This window comes from Notechis scutatus, chromosome 1, assembly GCF_049901735.1.
Source record: "Notechis scutatus isolate UNSWTSFEM ecotype Mainland chromosome 1, rNotScu1.2, whole genome shotgun sequence".
NCBI classification, from domain to species: Eukaryota; Metazoa; Chordata; class Lepidosauria; order Squamata; family Elapidae; genus Notechis; species Notechis scutatus.
The window spans coordinates 336,543,869-336,568,320 of NC_142009.1; the positions used below are offsets into that span (position 1 = coordinate 336,543,869).

The 24,452-nt window shown below is 48.7% G+C and overlaps 1 protein-coding gene across 1 annotated transcript in view; it reads right to left on the reverse strand.

Moving 5' to 3' along the window:
- The window catches only part of ANKRD24 (ankyrin repeat domain 24), a 42,775-nt gene that overhangs the window by 11,473 nt on the left and 6,850 nt on the right, over positions 1-24,452 (reverse strand). Inside the window, exons 2-13 of the mRNA XM_087952806.1 lie at positions 23,794-23,924; positions 17,792-17,880; positions 17,534-17,598; positions 17,206-17,263; positions 14,912-14,982; positions 14,328-14,434; positions 7,944-8,131; positions 6,835-6,863; positions 5,819-5,911; positions 3,670-3,777; positions 1,955-1,999; positions 813-911 (exon numbers count right to left, since the gene is read on the reverse strand). Coding sequence (XP_087808932.1) covers positions 813-911; positions 1,955-1,999; positions 3,670-3,777; positions 5,819-5,911; positions 6,835-6,863; positions 7,944-8,131; positions 14,328-14,434; positions 14,912-14,982; positions 17,206-17,263; positions 17,534-17,598; positions 17,792-17,880; positions 23,794-23,924 — 1,083 coding nt within the window. The remainder of the gene's footprint in view (positions 1-812; positions 912-1,954; positions 2,000-3,669; positions 3,778-5,818; positions 5,912-6,834; positions 6,864-7,943; positions 8,132-14,327; positions 14,435-14,911; positions 14,983-17,205; positions 17,264-17,533; positions 17,599-17,791; positions 17,881-23,793; positions 23,925-24,452) is intronic.

A 24,452-nucleotide genomic window follows, 5' to 3' on the forward strand; every position in this document is an offset into this window, starting at 1 on the left:
TTACGGACGTTTCGTTATCCAACTAGGTAACATCATCAGGGCTAGACCAAAGTGGGATTTGGGGAGTGGAGGAGAAGGAGGAGCAGCAGGAGAAGGAGGAGGAGAAAGACCAGCATCCTTGTGCTTTGTTTGTTTTCTTGCAGACGTTTCATTACCAAACTAGTTAACATCATCAGTGCACAGGGAAAACGTCTGCAAGAAAGCAGCCAAGTGCACAGAACAGCAAGGACCCCCCCACAGTTTAACCTGAGCTACAAATATTGTCGTCGTCCTCCTCCTGTCCCCTTCTAGCACGGATGGTGATATCTAGTCGGGTCATCAAACATCAGGAAAAGAGCCAAGCTGAGAATTCACCAAGGATGGTTCAATCCTGAGCTATAAATATACTTTTCCATCCGGAGGGGGTGTGTATCCCAAAGGAGCAAGAGACAACTCAGTTCAGATAGTTTATGTAAGGAGAAAGAAGGTGGAAGTAGCACCTCCCTAACAATTCCCAGAGCGTACATTTTATCTTTTAAATCATTCTTAAATTTGTTTGCCATCCATCTCGCAGCAAGGCGACACTGGGCAATGCTTTACGGGGTTGTTATCCTGCTATTGTTTGGCAAGATTCCGTCTACCGGCGAGGAACGATCATGAAACCTTGAAAGAATCACAAAATATCTTTCTTGGATTTTGTAGCCTGACGCCCCAGCCTTAATTGGACCATCGAGGGGCTGGACAGCTCAGCCGGTCACTCCATCTAAGCAAAACTATTGTCCCTCAAGGTCATCTTAAAGGAATGACGTGAAATTCAAATCCTTCTTTGGTACCTCACATAATGAAAGCCGGCTTCGCAGCGCCTCCAGTTCCTTCTTAAGATTTTCCTTCTCGTTTGCCGTCTCCGCCAGTTGGTTTTGAAGATCTTCTAGCTGGTTAGACAACAACAACAACAAAAAAAACCTCAAAGGTTTTATTCCGATTGTGACGCTTTCCTATTTGGGTATCTGATAACTTCTTTTGAACTGAATTGAAAGTCTTAGATGTGGAGTTCCTGGTGTACCAGTTGAGTTGAACTGAACTGAGATAGGCTTTGGAGTTGGTGGTCGGAAACCAGGACAGTGGGTCTTTTGAATCTGCAGTAGGGAAGATGCTTCAGGTCAACATATTCCCCAAGAGGGGGTCAACTGCTTCTGTGAATGATGCAAGTCACCACAAGCCAAAAGATGGCTTATGGTTTTGAGCATTTGAGGTCATTTATAGCCATTAAGTCGGTCTGTCTGTCTTTCTCATTCTCCCTCCCCCCTCCTTTCTCTCTTTCTTCTTACCTACCTGCCTGCCTACCTGCATTTTGGTTGTAAGTCGAGGACGACCTGTATTAAATATTGCCATGATTTAAGAATTTCTTTAAGAAGAGATTGGATAACCATTTGTCTGAAATGGTATACAGTAGTTTCCTGCCTAAGCAGGAAACTCTATTATCTACTCTATTCTTATTCTATTCTACTCTTATTCTTTTCTTCTCCTATTCTATTCTATCCTTATTCTGATTCTGATTCTATTTTCTGTTCTATTCTATCCTTATTCTGATTCTGATTCTATTTTCTGTTCTATTCTATCCTTATTCTGATTCTGATTCTATTTTCTGTTCTATTCTATCCTTATTCTGATTCTTATTCTATTTTCTGTTCTATTCTATCTTTATTCTAATTCTTATTCTATTTTCTGTTCTATTCTATTCTATCCTTATTCTTATTCTATTTTCTGTTCTATTCTGTCCTTATTCTACTCTATTTTCTACTCTGTTCTATCTTTTTTCTATTCTTATTCTATTCTTTATTCTATTCATACCCGTGCAATTAGCAATCCGCCATTAGGCAGGCTCTGTGCATCACTGGGGTTATGTTGTAATGTGTGACATCATTATGAGTTCAACCACCTGTCTGACATCTTTGTGTTCCAGAATAACACTCACCTGCTTCTGCAGTATAGGCAAGGAACCATTCTGAATCTCCAGCTGCTACCAGAGGCAAGAGAGAGAGAGAGAGAGAGAGGGAGGGAGGGAGGGAGGGAGAGAGAGAGAGAGAGAGAGAGAGAAAAGAAGGAGGAGGAGGAGGAGGAGGAGGAGGAGGAGGAGGAGGAGGAGGAGGAGAAGGAGAAGGAGAAGGAGGAAAGGAGAAGGAGAAGGAGAAGGAGAAGGAGAAGGAGAAGGAGAAGGAGAAGGAGAAGGAGAAGGAGAAGAAAAGAGGTAAAGTCATTGCCAGGAAAAAAAATTCTGATTTATTAAAGCATCTCCTGAAACAACTTTCCCCAATTCTGGATGTCCAGAAAATAAAATAAACATGGATTTAAATAAAGGGTCAAATAACCCTACAGTATTTATTTATTTAACAGTACATGCAGGTGGGGGGTGTCTTATTCAAAGTGGGAGACCCACCCCTGCAATCAAAGAAATGCATTTCTATTTAAAATTCCAGAAAGGTGAAAATATTGTTAAGTGAGACAGTAAGTGACTTTTCCAACATTTTTACAAACTGTCTTCTACATGGTTGTTAAGCGAATTGCCACCATTGTTAAATTGGTCACATGGGTTGTTAAGTGAATCTGGCTTCCCCGTTGACTTTGCATGTCAGATGGTCGCAAAAGGGGATCACATGATCCCAGGACACTGCAACCATCATAAGTATGAACCAGTTGCCAAGCATCTGAATTTCAATCGTGTGACCACGGGGGATGCTACAGTGGTCATAGGTATGGAAAAAAGGTCGTAAGTCACAGTGGCAGAGTCAGCCAGCAATACTGTATTCTAACCACTGCACCAGAGCTCTTGAGATAGATGGATGGATGGATGGATGGATGGATGGATGGATGGATGGATGGATGGATAGAGAGATATGATAGATGAAAGCAATACAGTAGCACTTATATACCACTTCACAGTGCTTCTACAGCCCTCTCTAAGCGGTTTACAAAGTCAGCCTCTGGCCTCCAACAATCTGGGTCCTCATTTTACCGACCTTGGAAGGACGGAAGGCTGAGTCAACCTTGAGCTGGTCAGGATCAAACTGCTGGCAGTGGGCAGAATTAGCCTACAATACTATACTTTAACCACTGCGCCACCACAGATGATAGACAGACAGACAGATAGAAGCAATAGCATTTATATATCGCTTCACAGTGCTCCACAGCCCTCTCTAAGCGGTTTACAAAGTCAGCCTCTGGCCTCCAACAATCTGGGTCCTCGTTTTACCGACCTTGGAAGGATGGAAGGCTGAGTCAACCTTGAGCTGGTCAGGATCAAACTGCTGGCAGTGGGCAGAATTAGCCTACAATACTATACTTTAACCACTGCGCCACCACAGATGATAGACAGACAGACAGACAGACAGACAGACAGACAGACAGACAGAAGCAATAGCATTTATATATCGCTTCACAGTGCTCCACAGCCCTCTCTAAGCGGTTTACAAAGTCAGCCTCTGGCCTCCAACAATCTGGGTCCTCGTTTTACCAACCTTGGAAGGACAGAAGGCTGAGTCCACCTTGAGCCGGTCAGGATTGAACCCCTGGCCTGGGGCAGGGTCAGCCTGCAATCCCGCCTTCTGACTACTGCACCACCCTGGTTCTTATGCTGGGTTTGCTAAGTTCCTTCTAGCATTTTCCTCCGGGGGTCTTTCTTCAAACACTCACTTCCTGTTTCTCTTGGTCTCGGAGCTGCTCCAATCCCCGGATCTTTTGGAGGAACTGCGTCCTCTCCTGCCGTAGCCTCGCGATCTCCTCGTAGGCTTCCCGATCCCCCTAGAAACAAGGAAGACCGTTGGGTGAGCTTTTTTGGGTTTTGCCCCATTGAACGACCATTCTTGCTGCCTTGGTTAAGCGAGTCACTGCCGCCGTCTTTAAGTCACTCACATGGTCATACTTATGGCTGTTGAATTATCCCCAGGATCACACATTCCAAATTCAGACACATAGCAACTGACTCGTGTTTATGACGGCCGCAGGTGATCCCCTTTTGCAAACTTCTGGCAAGCCAAGTCGACCGGGAAGCCAGTTTCACTTAACCGTGTTCACTAATTTAACAGCTGCACGTGATTCGCTTAACAAATGCGTTAAGAAAAGTCCTAAAGTGGAGCAAAACTCACTTCACAACTGTCTCGCTTAGCCACATAAATAAATGTTGGGCTCCCTCTTGTGGTTCCATCCGCTGTCACGTTAGGAAGGACAGTGAAAAGAAAAGAAAAACTTTTCCTTTTAAAATTCCATTCGCCGCTTGTAAATCTCTCTGGAAACAATTTATCTTTAGCAAATTTCCAATTACTTTCTCTTACTTTATCCCGGGTCAGCAAAAACCACTTTCACTTCTTCGCAACTCTTCCGACTTTCTTCCTCCTGCACGATCTTGTCCAGCTGCAGGCTTCTTTGTGGCGGCCATTACTGGCCGCCGCTCCTCCGCCTTGGGAAAAGGGGGTTTTGCCAGCTGGGGAGGGGGTCTGCGACACCCCCAAACCCCTATCCGGGTCCCCCCCTATCTTCAGCTGCCTCTATGGGGCAGCTATATCCTCCAAATCCAAGCGGATCGGAGGAACCTCGGCAGTGAGCGGAGCAGGGATCGCGCGGTGTCACGAAATCCCTGCCGCTGCCGAAGCCTTGCAAACCGGACCTGTGTCCGTATCAGAGACTAAGCCAAGTATAAAAATGCCAGGGGGTTCTCGGGAGCTTGGCATTTGCACCATTCAGCCATCGATCAACCTATAGAGATGATGACAATCCATTCAAAAGGGACAGTAAAGAAGGGGAGCAAAAGGAAAGTTTATAATTGTTCCCATAGAAGTATGATATTTATTTTGAAAAGTAACGTGCAAAATGTTAAGGTCTAAATGAATATTAATATGAATGATAGAATTGAATTGGAATGGATTGTTGTTTTAATTATATTATACATTTATAATTGTTTTTTCTTTTTTTCAAGAATACAGTGTGTAGTTTTAGAATGTGCCAAGCGGAATCCGAATGGAAGTTATGTATTATATTAAAGGGTTATAATTTTAGGGGAAAGATATAAAGGCGTCATACTCCAATCAGTGATTACAGGAGAAATTTTGTTTAGTGAGAAAAGAATAGTAGACAGCTGGAAACAGGACAGACAAAGAATATAAGTGCAATGATTTGAATTGAGATGAAAAAAATAAAATAAAATTAAGAAAGTAAAAAGAGGGGAGAAGCTATGTAGAAAACGTAGAATAGTAATAAGATATGGAATGGTATATAAAAATGAGCATGAACTTGAATTTGTGTCTGTACGAAGAGATGGAACCCGGGATTATGCTGCTTTCAAAAAAGATGTTTTACTTGTATTTCTTTTCTTTTTATGAAAACTCAAATAAAACTTACAAAAAGGGGGGGGGGGGCAAAAGACCAACCACGTCTCCAGCAGACAGCATCCAGATAAGCGGGGATTAACACCAGACAACAAATAGGCAGAAGGAACATTTGAGGAGGAAACTACGCCACCAAACAAAACTAGTTGGTAAATCCCACACTCACTGGCACTGATGACGTTACCTAGTTGGGGAATGAAACGTCTGCAAGAAAACCACCCAGCTCAGAGAGCACCAAATACCCCTCATTTCAACCCTGAGTCAAGAATATTCTGCTCTATTGGGAATACCCTTAACCATTTCTATTTTTGAGAATGGTTTCCCGCTCTCTGGTTAAGCCAAGAGCCCTGGATATCCCAGTCAGCCCCCTCCGTGCCAGAACGGTGCATTTTCAGACCAAAGAAAACTCCATCGCTTCCTTCAAGGGGCCACGTGGGGCCATGAACCCATCGGCTGCCTACCTGGTTGGGGTTACAGGTGGGCGGCTGGGGTGCCTTCCGCTTCCTTGGACTGTTGATCTTCTCCTTGCAGAGGGACTGTCGAGAGGAGGAAGCCTGAGGGATGGAGAGAAGCGGGAGGGAGGGAGGGAGAGGGGAGAAAAAGGAGTGGAAGGCGGGAAAGGGAGGAGGGGGGAAAGAAGGGGGAGTCAGGGAGAGAGAAGGAAGGGAGAGAGGGAGGAGAGGGGAAGGAGGGAGAGTGGGGAGGCAGGGAGAGGGAGAAAGAAAGGGGAGGGGAGGGAGGGAGAGGAGAAAGGGGAGGGAGGAAAAAGGGGGAGGTAGGGAGAGGGAGAAAGAGAAGGGAGGGGAGTCAGGGAGAGAGAAAGAAGGGAGAGAGGGAGGACAGGGGAAGGAGGGAGAGTGGGGGCAGGCAGGGGAGAGGGAGAAAGAAAGGGGAGGGAGGGGGAGGGGGAGAGGAGAAAGGGGGAGGGAGGAAAAAGGGGGAGGTAGGGAGAGGGAGAAAGAGAAGGGAGGGAGAGGAGGGAGGTAGGGAGAGAGAAAGAAGAGGGAGAGAGGAGGAGGAGAGGGGGAAGGAGGGAGAGTGGGGAGGCAGGGAGAGGGAGAAAGAAAGGGAAGGGAGGGAGGGAGGGAGGAGAGAAAGGGGGAGGGAGGAGAAAGGGAGAGGGAGGGAGGGAGGGGAGAGGAATGAAAGAGAAGAGGAGGGAAGGGAGGGATGGAGAGGAGAAAGGAAGGAGGGGAGGAGGAAAAAAGGGGGAGGGAGGGAGAGGGAGAAAGAGAAGGGAGGGGAGTCAGGGAGAGAGGGCAAATGAGAAGGGGAAGGGGGGGGGGGGGGGGGGGGGGGGGGGGGGGGGGGGGGGGGGGGGGGGGGGGGGGGGGGGGGGGGGGGGGGGGGGGGGGGGGGGGGGGGGGGGGGGAAAGAGGGAGCGAGAAGCAGAAGGAGGTGTGGGGGAGTGTTAACGGTTGATCTCCCGGCGGCGGCTGCTGTCAATGAGCCCTTTTTGGACTGGAAAAGATTTTACCTGAGAGGACAGATCAGGTGATTGTTCCTCTGCAAAAAGAACAAAACAAAAATATCAAAGGGATGTTTCAAGGTAGCAGGGAGAACAGCTGGCAAGGAACCCTCCAATGTGGGGTGGGGTTGAGCACCCAAAGGGCCCCGACGAAACTGCCACAAAAACGCCGGATGGCTAAACTAGGGAGAGGGGGGTGTTTTAGAGACCCACAGCTGCTTGGAGGTTTGTCAGGGGTCTCCGGACATGAAGCCACTTAGGATACGAACATATTCAAATGCTTATTCCAGCTGCCAGGTGGGGGAGGGCCTGGAAACCCGCGGAGGAGCCGAAGAGAAGAAGGCAGCAGACCTGGCGGCCATGCAGATAGTCCTCGACTTACAACCACAATTGGCCCAAAAATGTCTATTGCTATGTGAGAGAGTGGTTATGGGAGTTGTGTGCCCCGTTTTATGACCTTTCTTGCCGCAGTCGTGAAGGGAATCACTGCAGTTGTTAAATTAGTAACGCGGTTGTTAAGTGAATTTGGCTTCTTCGTTGACTTTGCTTGTGGGAAGGTTGCAAAAGGGGATCCCGTGATCCTGGGGCACTGCGACCCGTCATAAATGGGAGTCAGCAGCCAAACGTCTGGATTTTGATCACGTGACCCTGGGGATGCTGCAATGGTCGTAAGTGTGAAAAACAGTCTCAAGTCGCTATTTTTCTGTGCTGTTGTAACTTTGAACGGTCACTAAATGAACTGTTGTAAATCGAGGACTACCTGTAGTATCAATGGAGGAGAATCTTTTGCAGCTCAGAGTTGAAATACGAGGTCCTTGGTGGTTTTCTTGCGGACGTTTCATGACCGAAATGCACAGATACACCCTTGCACTGATGAAGTTACCTAGCTGGGTCATGAAACATCTGCAAGAAACCAAACCAGCTTGGCAAGCATCAAGGACCTCGGATGTGGAAAGTGCTCCAAGTGGTCAACACAAGGGGAGAAAGCCCACCTTCAATCCAGCTGAAGGACATTGTGAGTTTCTTCCAGGCCAATCCAGGCCCAATTCCTTCGGGAAGCCAGTAAACCCTCTTCCTTCAACAGGACTAGCACCCGGGAAGGAGGACGGGGGTCTTACCGCTGGCCCAAGAGTGGCGCTGGGCACCCTCTTGGAGATAATGTTGAATGAGGGCATTGCCCGTGGCAGCTCCGTAGTGTGCGGCATCACGGCCCGTGGCATCGATCAGGCCGACCCGTGCCCCGCCGTGGATAAGCGCTTCAACTGTCTCCACGCTGCCGTTCTCACAAGCGACCATCAGGGCTGTGCTGAAGCAAAGAGGGGCGCCGTCAATCCGAGGAGAGGATCTCAAGGTTAGAATTACAGAAGTAACTCCCCAAATACCTCCCCAGGGTTAATTAATTGGGTTCTTTGAATACTTTGAAAACTTTGAGACTGTCCAGCATGGATGATGCTACCTAGTTTGGTAATGAAATGTCTGCAAGAAAACCACCAAGCTCAGAAACACCACGGATCCCACAGACCTTTTCTTCCTCTGTTATATCGCCGGAATAACATGCCAGAGCCAAAGGATCCACCATAAAAGGTTTACTGGTAGTAAAAACGCCAACTCAAACTGCAACAACGCTAATGGCTGGTGGGTACCCTTATATAGGGGTTGCCTGACGTGTCGTTAGCCAATTAGATCATTGAGATTTCCTGCGCTAGTCGCGGTGGGTTATTATGTGTCCACGGCTGCATGGACACAACACCCCTCACCATCCAGCTGGAACTTTAATGCTTATTAAACTTTAATTATTAATCCTTTTAACTTTAATTAATATTTATTAAGCTACAATCATAGTCCTTTAAGTATGCTGATCGTTTCCGGTTCTGAGTCGACTTTCAATCCTCCAGGATCCTGGGTTGCTCATTACTCATATCTGTGTCGCCTTGTCTTGTTTCAGGATTGTTGGATGTATTTCAGGATTGGGGTGTTCACGACATGTATCATCTCGGGCGCTGCGATCGCCTTCCCAGGTAAGTCTCCTCATCCACCTGTGGTTCAGTGTCCTCCTACTCTCTCTTGGTCTGTCGTTCAGGGTCTCTCTGCAGCTGGTCAATGTGTCTGCACCACACCTTACCCTTGCCGAGTTCCACACAATATGACCGGGGCCCCATGACTTCCAGTATGTAGCCGGGTATCCGGCATAGTTCCTTGCGTACACCCTTTCACCTTGCTGGAATCTTCTGACTTTGTCATCCTCTCTTTGTTGTGTGTCTGTCCTGTAGTAGGGGTGTACTCTATCCAGCTGTGTTCTCAGTGTCCTCTGCATTAACAGCTCTGCTGGGCTCCTGCCCGTAGCCATACATGAGGTGACGTGCTGGGTCAATAAGTATCTCTCTAGCTTTTCTTGTATATTTCCTTGCCCCATGCTGGTGAGGGCTGGTGAGGGCCTCCTTTTCCATGCGCACCATCCTCCCTACTTGCCCATTTCCAGTGGGGTGAAATGGAGCAGTGAGTGCATGGCGGATACCTCTGTTTGCCAGGAATATCTTGAATGGCCTAGCTGTGAAATGTGGCCTGTTGTCAGAGACCAACGCATCTGGCAGGCCATGAGTTGCGAACAGCTGCGTTGTGACGGCTGCGTCTCTTGGCAGGGCTTACAGCAGGCCATCCACTGTTTGATGTCTTTGTCCAGTGATGGCCACCACAGGTAACTGCGAGTTAACACCTTCATCCGGACGATTCCAGGGTGGCCTTCATGTAGTGTCTGCAGCAACGATTCTCTTAGTTGATGGGGTATCACTACGTGACTCCCCCACAATAGACAACCCTTCTGTATAGATAGTTCATGTTGCCTCACTTTGAATGGCCTAAATGCTGGTACTTGTTGGATCTTTAGGCCACCCCCTCCACACCCAGATCAGTACCTTTGTTATTTTGGGGTCTTCCTTGGGTTTTCTGGCTACCTCGGTGGCCGTGATCAGCCCTGTTTGTACTGTCTCGATTAGCAGTACTGTTGCAATTGGTGTTGGGTCTTCCTCTTGTTTAGATAATCGGCATCTACTAAGTGCATCTGCTTTACTTATGTTTGTGCCTGGGCAGTGTATGAGCTTATATTGATATGCCACTAGGAATTCAGTCCACTGGATCATGTGTGGGGACAGGACTTGCAGTGTCTGATGGTCTCCTGCGAGGAGGCCTAATAGCGGTTTGTGGTCTGTTATAAGCTCAAATTTTCGCCCGTAGACATACTCATGGAATCGTTTTATCCCTGCAATAGCAGCTAGTACCTCCTTATCGAGCTGGCTGTAATTTCTCTCTGCCCCAGATAGCGTTCTCGAAAAAAATGTGACAGGCGCCTCCTTTCCATCTGGGAATTTGTGGCTCAGGATGGCTTCAACTCCATACAGTGAGGCATCATGTGTCAGTGTTAACGGTAGGGTCTCGTTGTACTGGACCAGTACAGTGTCTGATGTGAGTAAGTTTTGGAGTTGTTTGAAAGCCATTGCTTCCTTCTGACCCTAGGCCCATGTTTTTTTCCTGTCTAGTAGCCTGTGTAATGGTTCTGTGATGGATGCTTTTTGTTTAAGGAAGACACTGTAGATGTTTAGGAGCCATAGGAAAGCTTGGAGCTCCGTCCTATTTGTGGGCATTGTGGCTGTTTAAATCGCCTGAGTCTTCTCCTTGGTGGGGTGTAGACTGGCTGCATCGATGAGGTATCCAAGGAATTCTACCTGGTCCACGGCTACTAGGCACTTTTCCTTTTTTACCTTGAGCCCTGCCTGTTGGAACTTCTTGAGTACTGCCTGTAATTATTCAAATAGTTCTGGTTTGTTTGCTGGTGAGATCAGGACGTCATCGAAATACAGGATGACTCCCAGGATCCTGTGCAGCATCCTCTCCATCAGACTCTGGAAAAGTCCGGGGGCAACATTCACCCCAAACTGCAGTCATTTGCACCGGAAAGCCCCCCTGTGTGTGACAATCATCTGGGCCTCAGCTGTCTCATCATCTACAGGGAGTTGCTGGTAGGCCTGGGTGAGGTCGAGTTTTGTGAAGATTTTGCCACCTTCCAATGAGTGTAGTAGGTGTTGTACCACAGGGACAGGGTACACACTCTGTTGTAGTGCCTTGTTTATTGTGCACTTGTAATCCACACAAATTCGTATTGACCCGTCGGTCTTCATGGGTGTGACGACTGGGGTCTCCCACCGAGCGTGATCAACCGGTTCTAGGACTCCTTGCTCGACTAATCTGTCCAGTTGTTCATCAGTCTTGGGCTTCAGTGCAAATGGCACCCGTCTAGGTTTCAGTCTGGTGGGTGCCATTTGTGGGTCTAGGCTGAAGGATATTGGCTTGCCTCTGTATTCCCCCAATATGCCATCGAACATGTCTGCAAACTCTTTACTCAAGTCCTTAGCCGTTTCTGTAATCATTGCATGATACCTGTGACTCCTAGCCCCAAGGATGCAAACCAGTCTAGTCCTAAGAGGCTAGGCAAGGCTCCCTTGGTTATGACTAACGGTAGGTATCCAGCAAACTGTCCATTCTTTACAAAGAATTGGCCACTGCCTGTGATGTGAATGTTGTTTCCCTGGTAGTCCCGGAGTCTTACGCGGCTGGGCTTGAGCGTCTGCTGCTTCTTCTTGTCCATGATCTCCTCTAGTGTTGCTTGCGATATGATGGTTGTGGCTGACCCCGTGTCTACCTCCATTCTGCATGGCACCCCCTCGATATTAACGGTCACATGTATTTTCTGGTTTGGGCAGCTCCCGGATTGATGGCCAACAATTTCCATGGGTCGTGGGTCTGTACGAACGGTGAAACAGTCCTCTTCTCTGTTCTTCCCTTTTGTTTGGCTCCTCTTCCTGCTGTGTGGATGGCCTAAGTTGCCTTTTTCTGTGTTGGTGGTTGTGGATTCAAGAAAATTAAAGTCCTGCACTTAGGCAAGAAAAACCCAAAGTACACATATGGACTGGGTGAAACCAGGCTTAATAGCAGGAACTGTCAGAGGGATCTTGGAGTCTTAGTGGACAAATAGGAGCCAGCCATGTACAGCGGCAGCCAGAAAAGCCAATGCAATCCTAAATTGCATGAACAGAGGGATACAATCGAGATCAAGTGAGGTACTAATACCACTCTATAAAGCCTTAGTAAGACCACACCTAGAGTACTGCATCCAGTTTTGGTCACCACATTATAAAAAAGATGGTGAAACTCTAGAAAAAGTACAGAGAAGAACAACCAAGGACTGGAGACTTAGGGGACTGGAGACTAAAACATATGAAGAACGGTTGCAGGAACTGGGCCTGGCTAGTCTAGTGAAGAGAAGGACCAGGGGAGACATGATAGCGGTCTTCCAATATTTGAGGGGCTGCCACAGAGAGGAGGAAGGGGTCAAGTTATTTTCCAAAGCACCTGTAGGCCAGGCAAGGAATAATGGATGGAAACTGAACAAGGAGAGATTCAACCTGGAAATAAGGAGAAACTTTCTGACAGTGAGAACAATCAACCAATGGAATATCTTGCCCTTGGAACTTGTGGGAGCGCCATCACTTGAGACTTTCAAGAAGAGATTGGATTGCCATCTGTCAGAAATGGTGTAGGGTCTCCCGCTTGGGCAGGGGGTTGGACTTCCAAACCCTGATTATCTGTTATCTGATTCATGGAAGGCTGCACGGCACCACCTGCAGACTGCGTTCTTAGGATGGCACGCCACCCTCGGGTGGTTTCCCCCTCACCCCATGCACTGCGCTGCCTTATGTTCTCCTTCTCTGTCGCGCCTTGGGGGGGCTGCCGCTCTCATTCTGTGCACATCTTCCTCGTTGTTGTCTTCATCCTCATCTCCCTCTATGTCCTCGGTTTCCTCACGATGGACTGTGGCAGCCCGTCTGGCAGTTCTTGAACTGTTCCTTTTCCACGTTTGGATTTTTTCCGTGGATCTGCCCGATGGCCTCATCTAGGGCTTCGTTTAGCGTTAGGGTGGCCCTGGCGAGTAGGCACCTTTGTAGTCTTATATCCCTCATGCCGCTCACTAACCGGTCCCGGAGGGCCTCGTCCAGGTCATGGAACTTGTAATATAAGGCACCGTTGTGGCAGTGCTGACATATAATGATTTATGGGTTCCCCCTCCGCTTGGTCTCTCCAGTAAAATGTGTGCCGCCTTGCAATGCAGGAAAGTTTGGGAGCGTAATGTTGGGCGAGCTTTTGTATTAGCGTGGCCCATGGGACGGTCTGCAGGGGTTCTGGAACAATGATGGCACGACGTCTCTGCCCCAGTTGCTAAGGAATATTGCTCTTTTTCGGTTGTGATGTTGGTAAAATCCTTAGCTTCCAAATTGCAATCAAATTGCATTAGATAAAGAGTCCCATGTTTCTAATTCAGGGTCCAAAGGAGTGAACTTTTGAGTATGTGCCATCTTTTCCTTCAGGTGACCCCTTGGGTGCTGTCCGGACATTTCCCCTGGTGGTCTGACAAGGGCCCCCGACCTTGGGCTGTCCTGGGTTGCCCTGAGTTGTCCTGCAACGATGGTTCTCGGCCAGCTGACTCACATGGCTTGGTGGCGGCTTTCTCTGGGCCTCCGATGCCTCTGCGGCGATCCAGTGATGGTTCCAGGTCAGCTGGCCCTCCTGCAGCGATGCAGCTTCGGGGGTGCTATCAGATCTCCTGATCAGTAGCGCTTCTGCCTCTTCCGGTCAGCAGGCTCTCCTCGTTGATCAGCAGCTGTTCCCACGGTTCTGGCCCAGCTCCAATCAGTCGGCTTTTGAGTGCTGCATCCTGCGGCGTCCGAGGCTGACTCTATCCGGCAATCCTACCTTCATCGCCAGTTGTGAGGTCACCGCAATAACTAGCCAGATTCAATAGATCCGCAACAAACATTTACTGGTAAGCATAGAACACCAACTCAACTGCAACAACAGTAACGGCTGGCGGGCACCCTTATATAGGGTTTGCTCGCCATGCCTGGCTTATACTAATGCTACAAGTAAACTCAGGATAACTCAAAGTTTGCTGCAGAAAAAGGGGTTTGATTGCAGGAAATACGACTTCAGCAATAGAGTGGTCAATGTCTGGAATACTCTACCCGACTCTGTAGTTTCTTCCCCAAACCCCAAAAACTTTAACCTTAGACTGTCTACCATTGACCTCACCCCTTTCCTAAGAGGTCTGTAGGGGCGTGCATAAAGCGCACCAACGTGCCTACCGTCCCTGTCCTATTGTTTCTCTATTCTTTTATTTTCCTTATATGTACCCATCTCATGTATTCACAACTATGTATACACTTATACTTATTATCTTGTAAACAATTGACAAATCAAATAAATAAAATAAAATAAATCAACTCATTAGGATTTCCCGCGCTAGTCACGGTGGGCAATTGCGTGTCCGCATCTGCGCATGAACCACGACAGTTATCACTGTGGCTTATCTCAAATAAACTAATATAATGAGATTGGAGCATCCTGTCACTTAGAACAAGAGAGACAAACTCCTGGCTTTCCACCAGTTTTCTCACCGGCCTTTCTGGTCTCTGGTGTTCACAGCAGCTCCTCGGTGTAGCAAGTAGCGGCAGAGCTCTGAATGGTTCATCTTGGCTGCCAGCATCAGAGGGCTTACCCCATCCTGCCGGGAGAAAGTAGGGCACACAATGCCTGGTCAGTTAAAACATCTGTGCCTTCATCACCACTCCATGTAAAATATCAGCATGGATGTTCATGGAAGTTCTCCCTTTCCTTGAAGGAACTGGTTATGGGAGAAAGGGGGAGGAAAGAAGAAAAGAAAAGGAGAAGAGGAAACAGGAGGAAGAAGGCAAAAAGGAAAGAAGGAAGGAGAAGCGGAAACAGGAGGAGGAGGAGGAAGGAAAGAAGAAAGGATAAAGGGACAGAGCAAGAGATGGAGGAGGAGGAAAAAAGGGAGGAGAAGAAACGAAGACAAAATGCAAAAGGAAGGAGAAAAGGAAAGGAGGAGGAAGAGAAGGAAATAGTGGAAGAGGAGAGAAAAGAGAAGAAAGAAAAGATACGAAGGAGAGGAAAGAAAAGCATAGAAAACAGGAAGGAGGGGAGGAGGATGGGAGCAAGAGAAAAACTAAAGGACTCTTACCTGGTCCTTGATGTTCAAGGAAGCCTTGAAGTCACAAAGGATTTCCAAACAAGAGATAGACCCATGGATGGCTGCGGGGGGGGAAAGAGAGAATCGAATCACGTTCTTAACTGAAACTGAAATTTTTCACTGAAAAATAAACCAAATGAGAATCCATCCATTTTCACCGATAATAGCAAGAGCACTTAGACTTATATACCGTTTCACGGTGCTTCATAGCCCCTCTCTAAGCAGTTTACAGAGTCAGCCTATGGCCCCCCAACAATCTGGGTCCTCGTTTTACTGATCTCAGAAGGACGGAAGGCTGAGTCAGCCTTGAGCTGGTCAGGATCAAACTCCTGGCCGTGGGCAGAGTTAGCCTGCAATGCTGCATTCTAACCACTGCGCTCCTTAATTGTTGGGGGTTGTTTTGTAAGTTTTCCTGCCATTTTCAACTTCAGACATTCCTTCATCTTGTAAAATTGAGTGTAGTACAATTTTTAAACTTCATGGGGAAGGATGCAATTTCTTGGGCTAAACCAGGGGTGTCCAACCTTGGCAACTTTAAGACTTGTGGACTTCAACTCCCAGAGTTCCTCAGCCAGCAAAGCTGGCTGAGGAACTCTGGGAGTTGAAGTCCACAAGTCTTAAAGTTGCCAAGGTTGGACACCCCTGGCCTAAACAATTCCAAGGGAAACAGCTTCAAGTATGAGCCAGCGGTGTGCTGCAATGGCCAAAAAAAACCCCAAAAGCTGCATTCAACACAGAAATAATATCAAGATAGCACCATTTTAAAGAGCTTTGATAATGTGACACTTGGAATGTTGCATCTTGTGGTTCAGCCACCAGAGCCCTTATCATCTCGGTGGCTCTTCTCTGTACTCTTTCTACAGTCTTATCAGAGGGCCACCCAACTTGACAAACACAACCCTGGGCATTCCACAATGACAATAAAAAACCCAAAACAATTAAAAACAAGGCGGGGGGAACCCCGACAGCCCAGCCGTTCTCCTTCAACAGCACCGTCTTCAGGCTCCAACTTCCCGTTGTGTCAGAAGACCAGCTCTTTATGCCTTCTCAGAAAACTAACAGGGTGGAGGGGGGGCTGCTAAATCTCAAGGGGAAGGGAGTTCCCTAGGACAAGAGCTGCCACAGGAAGAAAAGAAAAAAACCAGGTTCTGATATCCCCACCAGATGGCACCCATTAAGGGAAAGGACCTGGAGCATGGTTACTCCATCTCAGGGGTCTCCAACTTTGGCAACTTTAAGACTTGTGGACTTCAACATCCAGAATTCCTCCCAAGAATTCTGGGAGTTGAAGACCACAAGTCTTAAAAGTTGCTCAGTTTGGGGGGTCCCCGCTTTATCCGATCCGGTGGGATGAGCAGATGCTTTCAGGGAGACAAGGTCTTGCCAAGAACCCTGTCTTACCTATTGGCAAAAAAAAATCAGAAAATAAAATACAAGCTGAATAGTCAAGATCTTGTTGATGATCCAAGCTCTGTCAAGGACCTTGGAATACTCACCTCTAATGATCTAAGTGCTAGAGCCCACTGCAACTACATAGCCAAAAAGGCATTAAGAGTTGTTAACCTAATCCTACGTAGCTTTTTCTCTGGTAATATCGCACTAATAACTAGAGCATACAAAACATTTGCTAGACCAATACTCGAATACAGTTCATCAGTCTGGAACCCACATTACGTATCTGATATTAGCACAGTTGAGAAAGTCCAGAAATATTTCCACAAGAAGAGTTCTCCACTTCTCTACTCGTTGCAGAATACCTTATGCCACCAGACTTGAAATTCTAGACCTAGAAAACCTTGAATTACGCCACCTTCGGTCCGATCTAAGTATAGTATATAAAATCATACATTGCAATGTCCTACCTGTCAATGAATACTTCAGCTTCAACCATAACAACACAAGAGCACACAATAGATACAAATTCAAGGTTAACCGCACCAAACTTGATTGCAGGAAATATGACTTCAGCAACAGAGGGGTCAATGTCTGGAATACTCTACCTGACTCTGTGGTTTCTTCCCCAAACCCCAAAAACTTTAACCTTAGACTGTCTACTATTGACCTCACCCCTTTCCTAAGAGGTCTGTAGGGGGCGTGCATAAGCGCACCAACGTGCCTACCGTCCCTGTCCTATTGTTTCTCTTATTTTTATTATATGTATCCATGTATTCATAACTATGTTTTTACTTATACCAATTATCTTGTAAGCGATTGACAAATCAAATAAACTCAAATCAAATCAAACCCGTGTCCAGAAGACGAACCTAGTCTGGTCTAGAACTTACCTGCGTGATGGAGTGCGGTCCTTCCCTGGCTATCAGCTACATCAACATGGCAGGAAGACTTAAGAGATGAGAGAGAAAAAATTTAGGATCAACCCTTTAATGAAAGTTGGAGTCTGACGCTTATCTATCTACCTACCTACCTATCTATCCATCTATTGTATAACCTTAGTTATTTATTTAACCCTGGTCAAACCCATTTTATTTGAAAAAGAAAGAGAAAGATAAAATAAGACAAAGTTAAAAACAAATAAATCAAAAAGACATCCTGGAAGAAGGCAACACACAATTCTGCTTGTAAAGTTTGCAAAACTGAGTCACTGTCTGTTACCTGCAACAGCTTGCTGACACACTGGGGGTGGCCGTGTTTTGCCGAGAGGTGCAACGCAGTGTGACCTAGGTTGGGGAATATCAGAAGACAACAAACACGAGGTTACTTGCCTTTCCAAGGATGTTGTAAATCAAGGACTACCTGTACCTCCACAGGTAGCGTGTGACAGCTCCATCCGGGCCAACCGACAGGTAAGTCCGTGATTTCCACTCAAATCAGGCAGCCTGCTTCTTTGGCCATTCGTAAAAATATTCTCACCTGACCCGTCGGTGGTTAGAGCGTCCGCCCCATGGGCCAGCATCACCTCCAAGCAGTCCACGTTCCCCTTCATGGCACACAGGTGGAACCTGCAAGTGGAAAATAAACTCCTGGGAATCCTCAATAGCCAGGGGGGAACAAATGCAGGTAGTCCTCGACTTACGACCACAGTTGATCCCTACACTTCTTTGCTAAGCAAGACAGTTGCTAAGTGAATTTTGTCCCATTATTACGACCTTTCTTGCCACCGTGGTTACGTGAATCACTGAGGTTGTGAAGTGAGTCACACAGTTGTTAAGTGAATCTGGCTTCCCAAATTGTACGGCTTGTCAGAAGGTCGCAAAAGGGGATCATGTGACGTCCCTCTCTGGCGTATTGCAACCGTCATAAATATGAGTCGGTTGCCAAGTGTCTAAATTCTGATCACTGCTACAACAGTGGAAACATTTTATTATTTGGATGGGAGAACACCAGGAGGCTGGGTGTCAGAAAGGCGCTGGGAGATGGAGAAGGGAGAGGGGAAAGGATTAAGAAGTAAGGAAAGGAAAGAGGGAGGGAGGGAAGAAGTAAATAGTTGAGAAAGGGAAGGGGAAGGGAAGAAGTTGAGCAAAGGACAGATGGAAGAAGGAAGAAAGAGGAATGAAAAACTGAGAAAGGGGAAGGAAGGGAAAGGAAGGAAAGGAACTAAATAGATGAGAAAGGGAAGGGAAGAGGAGAGAGGAAGGGAAAGGAAGGAAAGGAACTAAATAAATAGGAAAGAAAAGCAAAGGAACTAAATAAATGAGAAAAGGAAGGGAAGGGAGAAGGAGAGGGAAGGAAAAGAAGGAAAGAACTAAATAAATAGGAAAGGAAAGGAAAGGAAAGGAAAGGAAAGGAACTAAATAAATGAGAAAGGAAGGGAAGGGAGAAGGAGAGGGAAGGAAAAGGAAGGAAAGGAACTAAATAAATAGGAAAGGAAAGCAAATGAACTAAATAGATGAGAAAGGGAAGGGAAGGGAGAAGGAGAGGGAAGGGAAAGGAAGGAAAGTGTTCTGTACAAGTCAATTTACATACTCGTAGCCCCGCGTCGCGATTGGTTAAAGCGCGCGGCAACCGGATTGGTCGAAGCGAGCCGCACTGATTGGCCCGTTACGAATCCCCGCGATTGGAGAAACTAATCGCGGGAGATTCAAGCGGTGTCATTAACGCGCGCCGCCGCTAGCTCGGGAATAAAAGCAGCGGTTTTTCCCCTTCAAGCCCAAGCTGTTTCAGGAGCCAATAAAGAGCTGAAACCAAGTCACTGACTCCGAGCTTCCTTCCTCGACGGACACAACACTGGCGACAAAGGTGGGATCCAGCGAATAACCACCGAGCACGTGTCGAGGAAGACAAAGACCGACAAGATGGCCAGCATGACCCCACCAGCACCCTTCAACCCCGCTACCGAGGACTGGGAATCGTACACGGATAGATTCCTGATGTTCCTCGAAAGTAGCAATTTGAAGGATGCGAACGGGCAGAAGAAAAGGGCCGTCTTCCTCACACACTGCGGGCCCGCAGTGTTTAAGATGGCCAAAGCCCTCGCGAAGCCCGAGGACGTGAAGGCGATGGACTGGGCGATCTCGAGCCACTCCTTCGGAACCACTACGCCCCGCGGTGCCCATCCTCATCCGGCGGGATGAGTTCTATCGGCGAAACCAGCGGCAGGGCGAGAGCATCAGCGACTTTATAGCCGCCTTGAGAGACCTAGGGGATGTGCGAGTTCAGGGACCTGGGCGATATCCTCCGAGACCGCGTGGTCCTAGGCCTCAGGGATCAGGCACTAAAAAGTCGACTGATGGCGAAGGCAACATCGACCTCGGGGACGCCCTGGCCGAAGCTTCCGCAGCCGAAGCCACCCGGAAGTCAGCAGCCAGACTTCGGAGGGCAGACAACGGGGACCACACTGAAAACCCCGAGACAAGCCGACGAGAAACCACCACACACCACGGGGACCTGGACTCCGCCTCCGAGACCACGGACGAGGAGGAAGACGTCCACCGACTACAAACAGGACGGGACCGGCGAGATCAACGAGGTCGTAAGTCGAGGAACCAGTGCGCCGGGTGCGGGAAATCACCTTCGATCAGAGTGCCGTTTATCGACGCGATCTGCCGGCACTGCAACAAGAAGGGCCACATCGCCCGAGTCTGCCGACTCAAAAGACACACAGCCCCGCCGGCGAGAACCAAGCAACCGGGGACGAGACGACACCCCCGAGAACCAGAGATCGCCAAGCCGACTATCGCTGGACCCGAGACAACCGAGGGCGGCGGAGCGGGAAGGCCGCCAGAGAGAAGAAACCCACCAGACGGTCACCATCGGCCATGCCGAAACCACGGATGCCCGGAAGGTCTACGTGGAGGTGAGCATCGAGGGCGAGCCATGCCGGATGGAGGTAGACTCCGGATCCTACCTCTCCATGGTCGCCTGGAAAGAACTCAAGCGCCTGGTGCCGAACATCCAGAAAAGAGGACTGGAGAACCAGAAGCTGATCATCAAGGACTATCAGGGGAACCGCATCCCGTCATTGGGACCGGACAGTTCGAGGTAACTTTCAAAAACCGCACCGCTGAAACTTCCCCTGACTATCGTGGACCGGAACCGACCCAGCCTCTTAGGACTCCAATGGTTCGCGCCACTCGGGATCGAGGTCACGGAATAAACCACACCACAGAGGCCGACTGGGAGCAGCAGCTGGCGAGGATTTCCAAGAAGTATTCGGCGGCACCCTAGGCAAGTACAAAGGGCCCCTATCTCTTTCAGCCTAGATCCAAATGTCGCCCCCATCGCCTAAAACCCAGGCGGGTGCCTTTTGCACTCCGGAAGAAAATAGACGAGCAAATTGACAAGCTCGTCAAACAGAGGTTTTGCAGCCAATCGACCACGCCCGGTGGGAGACCCCTATAGTCACCCCAGTCAAGCCAGATGGGTCAGTAAGGATCTGCGGGGACTATAAGGCCACCCTCAATTGCGCCCTGCAACAAAGCGCCTACCCGTCCCAGTAGTGCAACACCTATTACACTCGCTGGGGGGCAAGGTCTTGCGGCTCGACCTGGCGCAAGCCTATCAGCAACTGCCGGTCGATGAAGAGACCGCCGAGGCGCAAACAATAGTCACCCACCGGGAGCGTTTCGTTGTAACCGACTCCAGTTTGGAGTCAGCGTAGCCCAGGAATTTTTCAGAGCCTCATGGAGAGACTGCTGCGAGGAATCAAGGGGTGGTTCCCTATTTTGACGATGTATTAGTGTCAGCAGCCAACCAGGAGGAACTAGAGGGTCGCCTAAGGGAGGTACTAGAAAAATTCAAAGGGGCCGGGCTAAAGGTGAAGAAAGAAATGCCAGCTATGCACAGAGCAAGTCGAGTTCCTGGGGTACCTCCTAGACCGACATGGCATCCACCCAACCGGAAGCAAGGTCAAAGCCATAAAGGAAGCCCCCACACCCAAGAACAAAACAGAGCTGCAGGCATTTCTGGGACTGCTAAATTTTTACAATGTGTTCTTGCCCCAAAAGGCGACCGCAGGCGGAGCCTTTGCATAGGCTCCTGGACAGGGCGGCCAAATGGACCTGGGGGAAAGCGGGAGGACACCGCATTCAAGAATACCAAAGACCTGCTCACCTCGGATGCCGTTCTCATTCAGTATAATGAGACCCTACCCATCGCCGTCACATGCGACGCCTCACCATTTGGCGTCGGCGCTGTCCTCAGCCATACACTCCCAGACGGAAAAGAAGCACCCATCGCTTTCTTTTCAAGAACACTCAGCAAACCCGAAAGAAACTACAGCCAATTAGATAAGGAGGCACTGGCCATCGTCGCAGCAGTAAAGAAGTTCCACGAGTACCTCTACGGCCGCCCGATTCACCCTCATCACGGACCACAAGCCGCTGCTGGGCATCCTGGCGGGGAACAAGGCCACCCGAACATCCTATCCCCCAGGATGACAAGGTGGTCTGAGTTCCTCGCCGCCTACGACTACCGGCTCACACACAGACCCGGTAAGGCGATCTCCCATGCAGACGCGTTGAGCCGCTCGCCGCTTCCCGACCTAGGCGGCGATCCAGCTCCCACGACGACCACCCTCAGCATAGAGACATTGCCGGACCTACCCATAACCGCGTCAGACATTGCCCGAGAGACTAATAAAGACAAGCGTCTGGCGCGGGTATTACATTGGGTAGAAAAGATGGCCAGAGAAAGACAACGATGAAGCATTCAGGACATTCCGAAACCGGCAAACAGAACTGTCACTACAGAAAGGTTGTTTGTTATGGGGGACAGGGTGGTCATACGGAAAAACTGCAAGGGAAGGTATTAAAATTATTACACGAAGGGCACCCGGGATTGTGAGGACTAAAGCTTTGGCCAGAAGCTATGCTTGGTGGCCAGGTATGGACAAGGAGATCGAGGCCTGGGTAGCCAAGTGCTCGCGCTGCCAGGAAACCAGACCAAATCCCCCGCAGCACCAATATTAGAATGGGAAACGCCCAGGGGACCATGGTCGAGACTCCATATAGATTTTGCCGGGCCCACAAAGGGAACACATTCCTCATCACGGTGGATGCTTACTCCAACTGGCTGGAGGTAAGCAACATGAAGACCACCACAACAGATCGGTAACCAAGGTCTTAAACAAACTTTTCGCAACCCACGGTCTCCCGGATGTTATCGTGTCAGACAACGGACCCCAGTTCACCTCGCTGGAATTGAAAGATTCCTAGCGGAGCGAGCATACGACACGCACTGACAGCGACGGCGCATCCGGCGGCCAATGGTAGGGCAGAACGGATGGTTCAATTTACAAAAGAACCCTCCAAAAGATCGAACACGGGGACATACAAGAAAAATAAATAAAATGCTCCTAATACAACATATCACCCCAAACACAACGACAAACAAAAGCCCGGCAGAATTACTAATGGGAAGAAAACTAAGGTCACCACTCGACAGACTACACCCCACATACAACCCGAAAAACCCCGGACTCATCTAGCAAGCACCGGGTTTTGCACCAGGCGACGCAGTCTATGCAAAAAACCTTACCGGAGACCCACTATGGGTACCGCAACTATAACCCAACTGACAGGACCCCACTCCTACCGGCTACAGACAACCGACGGACAAACATGGAAACGCCACATCGATCAAATAAGATCAAGAACAAAGAACACAACCGACACGCAACCAAACACAGGCGACCCGATAACACAAACCAAGAGGGGAGGGAAGATACAGGGGATCAAATAGGAAATAACCAGCAATACTCACCAGTCAACAGCCAGCCCGAAGTCTCACCAGGAAGGAACAGCCAGGCCAGCTCAACCAGCCCGGAAAGACCAGGCAGGAGCGGCGAAAGTCGCAGCTCGACCAACCGGGTAGACCAGGAGGGAGCTGCAACAAGAGGCCCAGCGACACCTTCCAGGGGGTTCCATCGACAGGGCCAAGAGAAACAGAAGTCCCGACCGAACCGGCCGGGAGCCAAACAACAACTAAGCTGCGCAAGTCAAGTAGACAAGTACGAAGCCCCGCCTACCTACGGGACTACGTTACGTAGGACCGAACCAAGAGGGGAGGGTGTTCTGTACAAGTCAATTTACATACTCGTAGCCGCGTCGCGATTGGTTAAAGCGCGGCAACCGGATTGGTCGAGCGAGCCGCACTGATTGGCCGTTGCGAATCCCCCGCGATTGGAGGAAACTAATCGCGGAGATTTGAAGCGGTGTCATTGGCAGTGACGCCGCGGCTCGGGAATAAAAGCAGCGGTTTTTCCCCTTCAAGCCCAAGCTGTTTCAGGAGCCAATAAAGAGCTGAAACCAAGTCACTGACTCCGAGCTTCCTTCCTCGACGGACACAACAGAAAGGAACTAAATAAATAGGAAAGGAAAGGAACTAAATAGATGAGAAAGGGAAGGGAAGATTTGGAAAAGGGGAAAGAGAAACAAGAGATTAAATAATTGGGGAGAAAGAAAGGAAAGGCTTACGCTGATTTCCCTTCCGTGTCCAGTTTGGTGGGGACCAAATTCTTCCGGAGCAGGAGAGAGGAGACACGGTCCGCATCATTGAATTCCACCGCTTGCAGGAGCTTCTCGTCATTCTTGTTCCAGTCTTGGCTCTGAAAACCAACAGCATCACTTGCAGGCGAGATATCACTTGTAGCATCACTTGTAGGCGAGATATGACTTCTCCCTCACCTTTCCAGCCCACCCAACTTGGAAGACCCAACAAAGCTTCTCCATCTGAACCAACAACTGGGGAAACAGCCACTACCAAGGAGCTCCTAGAAAGGATGTATAGTTGACATATATGTTCAGGGACACACACGGAGGGAAGGACAATCCCCGATCTCCCTGAGAGAACCAAGATCCCATATAGCCATCTTATTCCATCTTATTAGGGTTAAGTTTAGGCCTGTTCCTCTCCATCCAGATCTTTGGAGCTTCAAGACATGGGAAATGACCGTGACCGCATTGTTTGGTCAGTTCAGGGACAGGATGTAGAATGGGTTTCATTTTTCTTTCTTTTCTTTTTTTTCATAAAGTTTTATTGTTTTTTAAGACAAACAAAACATCAAAACATCAAGCCATCTTCCATACAGTATGTCGGTTGGTTTACAAATTGTTTTGTGCTTCCACTTCATAGT